Source organism: Agelaius phoeniceus, chromosome Z (assembly GCF_051311805.1).
Source record: "Agelaius phoeniceus isolate bAgePho1 chromosome Z, bAgePho1.hap1, whole genome shotgun sequence".
NCBI lineage: Eukaryota > Metazoa > Chordata > Aves > Passeriformes > Icteridae > Agelaius > Agelaius phoeniceus.
This window is the reverse complement of record NC_135303.1, coordinates 23,935,419-23,946,100: the sequence shown is the minus strand read 5'-3', so window position 1 is coordinate 23,946,100 and position 10,682 is coordinate 23,935,419. Positions and strand designations below refer to the sequence as shown.

The 10,682-nt window shown below is 43.0% G+C and overlaps 1 protein-coding gene across 8 annotated transcripts in view; it reads left to right on the top strand.

Moving 5' to 3' along the window:
• The first annotated feature begins 4,781 nt into the window (after window positions 1-4,781).
• Window positions 4,782-10,682, top strand: part of MCTP1 (multiple C2 and transmembrane domain containing 1) — a 211,994-nt gene continuing 206,093 nt past the window's right edge. For 3 of the 8 annotated variants that reach the window (XR_013180129.1, XM_077171989.1, XM_077171990.1), the window contains exon 1: window positions 4,783-5,902. Coding sequence is in view for 7 of the 8 variants with exons in the window: in XM_077171989.1 (XP_077028104.1) it covers window positions 4,814-5,902 (1,089 nt within the window). In the remaining variant the exon portion in view is untranslated. Of the gene's footprint in view, window positions 5,903-10,682 lie in introns of all 8 variants that reach the window. The other 5 variants (XM_077171986.1, XM_077171987.1, XM_077171988.1 and 2 more) reach the window with 4 other exon arrangements.

The following is a 10,682-nucleotide window of genomic DNA, read 5'->3' as shown; positions in this document are numbered from 1 at the left end:
TTTCCTGCTCCTCCTTACACCAGTGCCAGGATGAGGAGGAAATGAAGGAGATCACATGACTCTTCTACAGTCCTTCATTTCAAATGGAATTGAAATTGCTCATTGCAATGTAGTGCCACTTGTAGAATTGGGAGGCACTGCTAAATGTCAGCAATATTAATGGAAAAAAAATTATATAATGCTTATATCTCCTTGAGATATTGAGAGTATGGAATGCTGTTGGAAGGGGAAACGATTTTAAGAAGAGATAATCTGTGATTTAGTAAAAGTTTAAGAAAGGAAAAAAAATCATTCTCTCCAAATTCATTCAGTAGCAGTTGAAATAAACATAGGTTAACTGTAAAGATCAGTAAATGTTCTGGGTATTGCAGTAGTTGGTGTACATATTCAGTTCCTCATACACCTTTTCAGAGTCAACAGGAGACGCTTGAAAGAAATTGCAGGAATGAAAAAACCTTCACCACTGGTGACGTTCCAACAGAGATGTGAAAGCTGTCAGGGACTACTGCCAAAAAGATTCACTCTGAAAACTTTTAAATTAATACTGCAATTTAACCCTGACATTACTGGCATTTAGTACTAATATTGATGATGAAAAACTGGGCCAGAACTCCTTTTTTAAAAAAAGAGCTGTATGTTCAGTGGTGCAATCTGAATCACAGATTCACAGAATGGTTGGGCTGGAAAGGACCTTAAGGGTGATCGTGTTCCAACTCCCTGCTATGAGCAGGGAGTTGGAACTTCCCACTAGACCAGTTTACTCAGCACTTCTCACTAGACCAGTTTACTCAGAGCCTCTTCCAGTCTGACTTGAACGTTTTCAGGGCTGTGGCATTCATAGCTTCTCTGGACAGCCTGCTCCTGTGAAGAATTTCTTACTAATACGTAATCTAAACCTACTGTCTTTCAGCTTAAAGCCATTACTCTGTTTCTGAGGGTGAAATGCCAGCTAACATCAGAAGAGTGGCAGATCTTGATGCTTAGGGGCAGCCTCCATCTTCTCAGCTGTGAGAATGTCTTGCTGGATTTCTCACCATTGTGTGTGGACTGGCATGTGGGCTGACTACATGATTTGGAGTGCTGCACACGGCTTATATAGACCAGCACTGAGCGCTGTGACTTGGCTTTTTCTTTCCTTTATTCCCAGAAGCTGCATTTGACCTTGCTGTAAATGTCATTAGAAAAACTGTGACAGGGATCAAAAACAACAGTCAAACAAACAGCTAAAGAACACGAGCAGAAAGCTAGCAATATGGTTAAAATAACAGAGACAAAGATGTGTATGAAAGGAAGGGAAATCAATCTCCAGTAAATTGAATCAACTTTTCATAACAATGCAACTTATAATCTTTATGGTACTTTCCCATAAAGGTCCTCCTGCTTCACAAAAACATTTTGAAGCCTGAACTATCCTAGATTAATGGCTGAATCCATATTGCCATTGTTACAGCCCAAAAATTTTGATAGCTGGTTAAAAATACTCAAAACTACATTAAGGCATTTTGCAGAGCTAAGCAGCAATTGGCTTTGTGAGACGCGATGTTTAATCACATTAGAGGAGGCCTATGTGGCAGGAGCAAAATTATCTGTATAAAATTCAAGAAGAAATGTTTTCATTATTGTGTACTTGCAGGTGAAGGTAGGATTTATAATACTGTTTATAGCAAAGTTTGCCTGAAGATCATATGACACACTTTAAATACTTTCAAAATTTCAAAGTTCTCAGTTATTCTGGCTTCAATATTGTAATGTATTTCTTGTCTCAAGCTGAAACTCAGTTAGAAGATTTCAGGTAAAAATAACCATGGCCAAGAAGAGTTAAAAGATATATGTTTGTCCTGATAATGTGAAACTTGCTTACAACAGGTTGGGAGAAGTCATCTGAGATACAGTTCATCATGCTAAGACCTGAATTTCATTAGTGGGATGCCAATGTTCCATTGTTATTGTGGAAAAAAAACTAATCAAAACACAACATTTGAGGCTATACTTAAAAATTGTGTTATAGATCTGAAACATAACTCAGATGAAAAAAAGGGAACACAAATCCATAATGATTCAGGCTGAAGAAGCATTGAGAAAGAACAAGGCAAAATAATGTGCAAATGGAGTTAAAATGTGGTTCCAGGCTGAGAAGATCATAATCACGCTCAGTCTTTGAGCCTAAGGCCATCTTTAAACAAATATCATATCCATAAATGTCTGGTATGTATTGCAAAATATTACCATCTTTGCTGTATTCTGAATGATGGAAAAAGGAAGGGTGTTTCAAACAGAGGAGTTAACTAAAAAAATGAAGTATATTTCTAAATATAGATAGATATATATAATGACCTAAATATCAGAATCAATAAAGTAACTTTGTTTTCAAGAAATAAGCAAAACCAAATCAAACATTTATTTGATCTAAAGCACTGGAGAAATTTGGGGCTTTGGGTTATAGGCTGCAAAAGTATTAGAGAGTATTTTTAAAAAATACACAGTGCTTAGCTTTGAGTAGCACATTTGCTTTGTAAGTTTAAACTACTTAGAGTAATGACACATACACACACACACACATATATATGAAATATAGTTCTGAGGACACTGATAATTGCCTTCCTCAGAAAATGGTCTTCCTTTTTGAGATGTATAGTTAATATACTGGAATAAAGAAGACATTCTTGATCTCCTGGGGTTTCTGTTTGAAATAACAAATAATTCTTTTTGTTGTCACTGTTGTCCTGTTTTATTTTAGCTTTCAAAATACTGAAGCAATATGGCACAAAGAAAAATTTTCAAATATCCTTGTTTATGAGGCTAATAATTGTTTATCTATGTATTTAGAAGTATTGTTCTCATCTGTACAGGTGTTAAATCCATGTTATTGTTAAGTATTGAGATTGAATCTGTTTGAATGTAGCTTGATGTTTTGCTGTGATCTTTCTGCCAAATTCTGTTTCAACTTTAACAAATGAATTTAGCTCAAGTAATTCAATGTGCAGAATGACTCACAGTGCTGTAAAACTGCTTATGGTGACCTGATCTGAATTAATTTTAGAATAATCCCACACTGCCTGTTGCAACATGGCCATTTACTGTCTAGCCAGCCCAGACAGATTTTGCCCTGAGGACAATTCATGTTTCTGCAACTAAACAGGTGAAGATACTTTGACCCTTTTCTTTGTAAGCAAATCTACTTGCTGGTTGTATAAAAATGAGGCAGGTTGGACAGATTTGGTAATGATACAATTTTAATGTAAGGAAAGTTTATGCTGGCTTTTGGGGATTAAGAATTAGGAGACCTGTCAGTACGATACTTGAAACCACTCAATGCAAGGACAGTAAAAACACAGCACAAGCCACATGGAAGCTTGTGTATGCTCCTCCCAGACTACAAGCTTCCATGTACTTATGTACTTCCAAGATTAGTTGCTGAAGGGAATATGTCTATATAAACAACAAATTTCTGGTCTTTTTTTCTTTTTTTTTTTAATAGGAAAATGTGATCACTGGTTAAAATAACTGTCATATAAAGGTATGAGAGTAGTTCAGTATATTTAGTAAAGTAAGATCTGCTGAATACACTGCTGTAGTCTTCCTGTATCTGCTGGTTTTGTGAAACATCATCACTTTAACAGAAAACTTATCTGAAAAGCAGCTTGTTTTATGTTTTAAGTATAAGGTGGAAATAGAAAGAATCAAATACAAGGCAGATAAATATATAGAAATATATTTCAGCCTTTTTCACTGTCCCCAGCATAGCTGGCGAACAAAATTATTTTTTTATTCTTTTGATTCCTGTTCATTGAGTAAACTCATTATTTACAAGAAACAAATCTTTTACAGAGTTTTCATTTTAGCAAATTCCTTGTTTGATTTAAAGATGTCAACTCAGATATTTGGACACATAAACTTGCTCCAGACCTTGATCCATTTGAGCTTTGCTACCTCATGCTTTTGCTTTCAGGTAGTTAGAAGCTGATTATTTGTATTCACTGTGAAGGATCAAAGCCAGTTACTTATGTGTCATTTTCTATCTTAAAACATTTTGGTTTATTCTTTTTGCTATGACTATCTATGGCTTTTTTTCTGGTTCTAAAATGTCACTTAACTGGCAGGACTCCTCAGAAATAACTGCCAGTGGTTCAGAGGTTATTTTGGCTATTTTCTTAAATGTTCTAGATTGAATTCCCAAAGCCCTGATGATTTGGAAGGAGCCATTTTATCTCAGTATTTTTCATTTTCCTCATATTCTGTTCAGCAAAAATTATACTGTCAAATGCCTGGTTGCAAACTTTATTAGGGAAGTTAAACATAGAGGCCAAATCCTCCATTGTGAGAAGGGTCTTTTTAAATGAAACCTGAAAGTACATTGCACAAAGGTATGGCTCACTCTACACAAAAAGATTTCTTTTGCTTGTTTGTTTCATGGAACACAAAAGATTTGTTCTGAAATCACACTGCTGGTGTGCTTTTAATTAAAAAAGAAATATCCAAAAATGAAATGATGGGGTTACTAGTACAGCATGCTATGATAAGAAAACTTTTTCTTTAATTTAAAAAAGACGAGAGCGGCAGACGAGCTGAGGGTTCGTTCCACCATACCTGGCGGGTCCTGCCGGGTCAGGCCCTGCACTCAGTACCCGCCGCTGCCCAAGGACAGAGCCAGTGACGAGGCCCGCATTTCCCGCAGCGCTTTCTGTACATGTATGAGGAAATCCCACTGAACCTTCCCTCCACAAAGTTACTGCGGGTTGGGGATGATGCCTGCTGCACAGGGGCCGCCTCACATTCCCACCTTCACCCGAGGATCTGGGTGTTTCCCGGCCGCATGGGGAGCTCAGCAGCCGGACGCTCACACTCCGCCACTCGCGGCTTCCCACCATCCCGGACGGGAGCTCGTCCCGGCCGCAGGAACAGGTGGGGCGGAGGGCAGGGCACACCCCGCCTGCCGAGCCCTCACCTGCATTGCCGCTCTGTCTGTGTGCGAGCCGCTGCTCCCCCTGCACCTCGCCCAGAACTTTTTTTGCCAGGCTTCGCGCCGCCCGCCGCCACCGAAGGAGCACCCAGGGTGGTTGTGGGCTTAGGGTGGCAAACTTCCTGCCCAGATGGGCCAGGGTGGCAGCTTCGTTCTCCCTTTCTCTTCAACATCACGGCTGCAGCACCATCCTCCCTCGGGCGCGCCACGCTGAGCGGGGGGCGGTGCGGCGGAGCCCTGCGCTCGTTCCGGCAGCGGGCGCCGCTCCGTTTCGGTCCGCCCCGCACCGGAGAGAGGGCGACAAGCTCCGTCGTGCTCTACTGCTGCCGCTGCCACCGCTGCCCCGATCGCAGAAGGAGAAAGATGGAGCCGGCCAAGGAGCCCCGAGTGACCTCAGGGGAGAAGCCCAGCGAATCAGAGCCAGCAGTTTCCTTCCAGGCCCGGCTGTGGAAGAACCTGCAGCTGGGGGGCAAGGGCCGGAGCGGCGGCGGGCGGGCAGCAGCCGAGCGCCGCACTGCGGAGCCCCTCGTCCCGCCGCCGGCGGCCGGCAGCAAGGGGGACGTCCAGCCCGGCGGCAAGTGGAGCGGCTTCAAGCGACGGCGGCAAGTGCTAGACCGCGTCTTTTCGTCCTCCCAGCCCAACCTATGCTGCTCGGCCGCCGAGCCGCTGGAGCCGGCCGGCGAGTCCGGCTCCGCCCTGCGCCGCCTGCGGGAGCATTTGCTTTCCCAAGGCAAGGGGCCGCCGCCCGGCCGCCGCCCGGAGCCCGCCGCCGGCGCTGAGGGGCCGGCGGGTGGCAGGGAGGGGCGCCGGCCCGGGGCGCACCTGTCGCACCAGAAGAGCTCCTCGCTTCCCAGTACCGCCTGCCTGGAGCAGCTGCTGCAGGGATCACCCGCCGCCGGCAGGATCCAGGACCAGCGGACGGAGGACGGCGATAGCAGCGCGGTGAGTGCTGGCCCGCGTCGCCTCTCTGCGTACGGGGCCGGGTCGGCAGGTTGAGCGGGAGGGGTGGTAATCCTTGGGGAGGGGAGAGGAGGTGGGAAGGGAACTGAGGTAAGGAGAGGTGGGAGGGCGGCCGCTGGGGAAAGGAGCTGAGGTGAGGCGAAGGACGGCCACGGCTGAGTCTCAGCCGTCCTCCCGCTCGCTCGCTATTGAAGAGAGCCCTTCGGGAACCGGCTCCGGTCCCGCCTGCATCCCGCGTCGCAGCCCTGCATTCACTCCCCCAGCACGCCGTGACAGGCGGTGTCGTGGGCCCGATCCGGGGGAGCACCGCTGCTCCGCTGCAGGAGCGACCTCCCTCAGACCTTCATTGCATAAACCATGCAGAGGAAGGGTGTCTCGGAGGCTGGAGTTACGCTTCCCTCGCTCTCACGCCTCGCAGGTCTGTGAGAGCCGCCTCTGCTGGTGTCTGCTCTTAACACATGCAGCACGGCTTTTTTGATCTCGGCTTTTTTGCTTGTTTGGTTATCCTTATTTGAATTACTATGTCTTTTGATTTCTGCAAGACACACAAAGACAACCACTAGTACACATTTAATAGATTGTAGGTAATTATTTGGCTGGGTACTGTCTCATGCAGCTGTCAGTTCAGTCTAGGAGACTCGTGCTGGTTGTTGGGAGAAGGCAGTAAACAAAGCCATAACTCTTCCAACTGTCAGCTTTTAAATTGTGCGGTGAAGCTACTGTTCATAGGGACTGCTGAATCTTGGAATAAATTTACTGCGAGAAAAGTGCAAAACATATGAGTATTTTTGGATCTTGGGTAATTCTAAGCAGTCATCCACCTTTCTTAGGAATAACTGACTAATGCATATTATTATAAATTGTCTTAGGTCATAATCGGGGAGAAATGGGTAGCTGAACTAAAAGATGTGCTCTGTGTTTTGTCAGAAATAAGCTGTATAAATGCATCTGGCTGCTGCAGGTAACTTTATGTCATGGGGTTGCTTTGGTTGTAATCACTGGCGTAACTAGAAACTACTGTGGTTATCTCTTGTATAATGCTTATAAAGGGTTTAGATCATTGCTTATTGAGGTGGGATTATTGTGACAAGTGTCTCTAAGGTGGGCATGCAGTAGTTAATTCCTTCCTCCCCAAACCACTGGCTCACAAGAATGTATTGCATATTTTAAGTACTTAAGTACTATTTTTTGAGACAACACGACATTATTCTGCTTTAAAGACTGCTGCATCTAGCGATATGAAAATGTGTGACTTTCTTCAGTGTTGTTCTGCTGTTGTGTTTATAAAGAATTGTAAATGTTTGTTTACAAAACATGTCAAATGCTTTTTAGTTGTGAGGGCATTACTCTTGTTTAGAAAAAGATACAGTCATAGCATTTGGAAAGAATACTGCCAAATCAAATCAATTTAGGCTTCCTAACACTTATTTTTAATTAGCAGGATTATGACCGATTCCTCCAAGTGTTTTCTAGTATTAATTTGGGCTGTGCCTGGATACCAGACATGCTGGTTTTGATAATAAAAATGCTTGCGTGTGTGTTGATGAAGTTTGCAGAGCTGCTGATTGTGTTTGTTTCGGAGCGATGATCCGCAACAGAATAGCTTTTCTGATATTTCATAATAAGCACATTCACTGCTTTTCTCAAATCTAAAGTATAATCTTACTTGGGTTATTTAATCTAGTTTAATTCACCAGGTTCATTGAGTTATAGGATATTTGGGAAAGTAAGACTCCAATTATAAAGCATTATTGTTTGTCTTCAAGTATGCCTGGTACTCTTCAGTGTTAGTTATTTGCACAGTGTTAATAGAGCAAGGACCTTCCACTGTGGGTGGCTGGAGTTTCCATTTCAATGTACCTCAGGAGTCAATTCTTGCATGCTTACAGGCTGTACCCCAGGGCAGAAAAGTCCCTGCCTAACCTCAGTCATGGCCTTTACACCCTTCTGAGGATTTGGGTTTACACATTTGGTTGCATGAGTTTGGAATAACTTGCATTTTTCAAATCCAAGTTTTACTTACACCACATGCTGATTTTAACAACTACAGGGAACCAACCTCCAAGCAAGCTATTCCCTTTCCCCCTGTGCCCTCTGACAGTGGAGGGACAGTAAGAGACTATGAGTTAAATTAACAATACTAAAATATAAAAACAATACTAAAACCACAATAACCACAGCAATATCAGTAGCGAGAAAAGTATATAAAAAGAGGGTGTCCCACCCACAAAAGGGCATTTATCAATGGGAACAAAAGAAAAAATGCTTCCTAAAGACAGTGCCTGGTATGTACTTAGACAAAGGCAATATGGCCATGAGAGCTCTGGTGGCTTAATGCTCTCATCCCCCAGCCCAGTCTAAGTAGGACAAGCAAACCCCTCTGAATCTTGCGCCATGCTGCCACCTCACACTGCTCCAACTGAGCACAGTTGGAGGCTGTTCTGCACAGCCTTCTCTGGCCCTGCCACCACTCACTCAGCTCTGCTGGGGCTTGGGCTCTGAATGGCTCAGCTGAGCTGGTGCCACTTCTCTTTTTCTTTTCTAATATTCCCTGGAGCAGTTGTCTTGGACTCCGCATTGCTGTCCTTCAGCACCACATCTTAAAGCCACAGCTCAGAGGAATGGGAAAGGGAGTGACAGTGAAGAGGGGCTGGGTCCACCTGGCTTAGCCCCATACCTTCTCCCTGGAGAGAGCCAGGCAAGATGGTGCACTTCCCCTGCTGCTCCTTGGCTTTTCCTGCTGGGACCACAGAGATGATGTGTGTGGTATGGAGTAAACAGCATTAAAAGCTCCCTTCCATTTTTTTACTGTAACCAGGACACAACAGCACAGACTTACAGCAGTGTCTGAGTTTTCATTGTCTTTCAGTGCAGCCTTACATGCCCAAAGATAAAAAAAAAAATCAGAATCATTAAAATGAGATTAAATTACCTAATGTAAGTCAACATAAAATTGCAACTTCTTCTAAAACATATGTAAAATTTTATTGAAATAGAGAGCAAGCAGATGCTACTGCCTCACTTGGATCAAGACTGTTGAATTCTTTAGCAAATCTGCGCGCGAAAAGATCTACTACATTTCTTAAGGGAGGTGGTGGAGAGAAATAAAATCCCACAATAAGTGACTTTTTTTGTGCTTCTAAGCTGAAATAAGACAGTTGTCAGTTGTCATCAGTGAGAGGGAGCATGAGTTAGTGGGTGGGAAGACTTACAATGTAAGATGTTATCATGAAATGTACATATATTTAGCATAATCAAGCAATTTGAATTTTATTTGAACTCATTAAAGTGTGATATAACACTATTGCATTGGGCATGGACAGTCTAGCAGAGACCTAGTTTTTTCAGTATTGAATAAAGCTTCTGTTGCATTGAATTGGATTAGTATCTTGGTTTGAGCAGAATGGCACAAATAGAAGTGTAGTCTTATGCAAACAATACCTATTATATTTGAGTGCTAAATACTAACCTAGTTCTTTGGTGAAGACTGAATATTCTTGGAGCTGTCTGTGAATATTTTTGGAAAGGGCATTTTAAGTGTTTATTGGCAGGAAACTTAGGTTTCTTTTAAACAGTAACTGAAATGTAAATGTGTGTTTTTAGGACAAAGAAATGAACACATGCAATTATACATAATCCTTCTTCCAGTTTCCAAAGACTATGAGGCAGGTTTCCTTGGCCAAACTTTTCATAACTTTCCACATGGCAGCCAGCCACTGTCATGTTGCTGAGAGCCACATGTGTGCTGCACCCTTGAAGGACTTAGATGATGGTGATGGAAGCCTCCTGGGGTGTCCCCTGGACAGGAGATGACAGCAGCACTCCAGGAGCAATGCTTCACAATGCTTCCAGTGTCTGAGTGTGCTGCCATGGCCCAAGGCAGTGAGGCGAGGGTTTTTCTGCTTGTCCCTTTTAATTTTCCTTTCCATGCCAGCTGGAGCATGAATTTATCTGACCGTGCCTGTGCCAGCATGGCCTTTTTCTTTAATGTGAGGCATAGCTTTGCATGAAAAGTTTTATATCACTTATATTTTGTCACAGTAATTTAGTAAAAACCAGGACGGTGAAAATATCCCTGTTTCTTAAGATTTGCAGTAATAGAGACCCTACAGGTGTTTCACTATCTTATTCAAAGAACATGGATCTGGTCATGTCATATTGAATCAAAACTGAACATGAAGAGGGCTTATGGAGAGGGTTCTTGGTTGAAGGGATGTCCAGACTGCAGTCTGATTGTCACAGTGAGAGGTCTTGCAGGCACTTCTCTCCAGTGTGTTTTTTTCAAAAATAACAATAAATCTGATAACAACAAATTTTGTAATTTCATGACTTCTTAAAATGTGTCCAGGTTGATCTATTACACCGAAAGAGTGGACAGGTTCTTAACACCTTCCATCAATGTTTCCAGTTCTGTGAGTGGCTATGTGAATAACTCAGAGATGTGGAAGAACACTGGGGTTATTGCAGAAGGAAGATGGGGGCTGGCTAGCTCTGCTGCTCAACCTCTAATTTCTTAGCCATAAGAAAGCAAGTTTCATTAATTTTGTGACACATGAAGCTATTTGTTTCATTAATAAGCAGGGAAACAGTGATCTAGAATATACTGTATAGACTGATGAGAGATGAGATGAAGTGAAAAACTGGAGATGCATCCAGATACAGGGTCCTTCCCATTCTTACAAATAAAGATTACTATTAGTCAATAAAGTTGATATAAGAGGGTGAACCATGTGGCACAGGAGGAGGACCTGCAGAAAAAAGG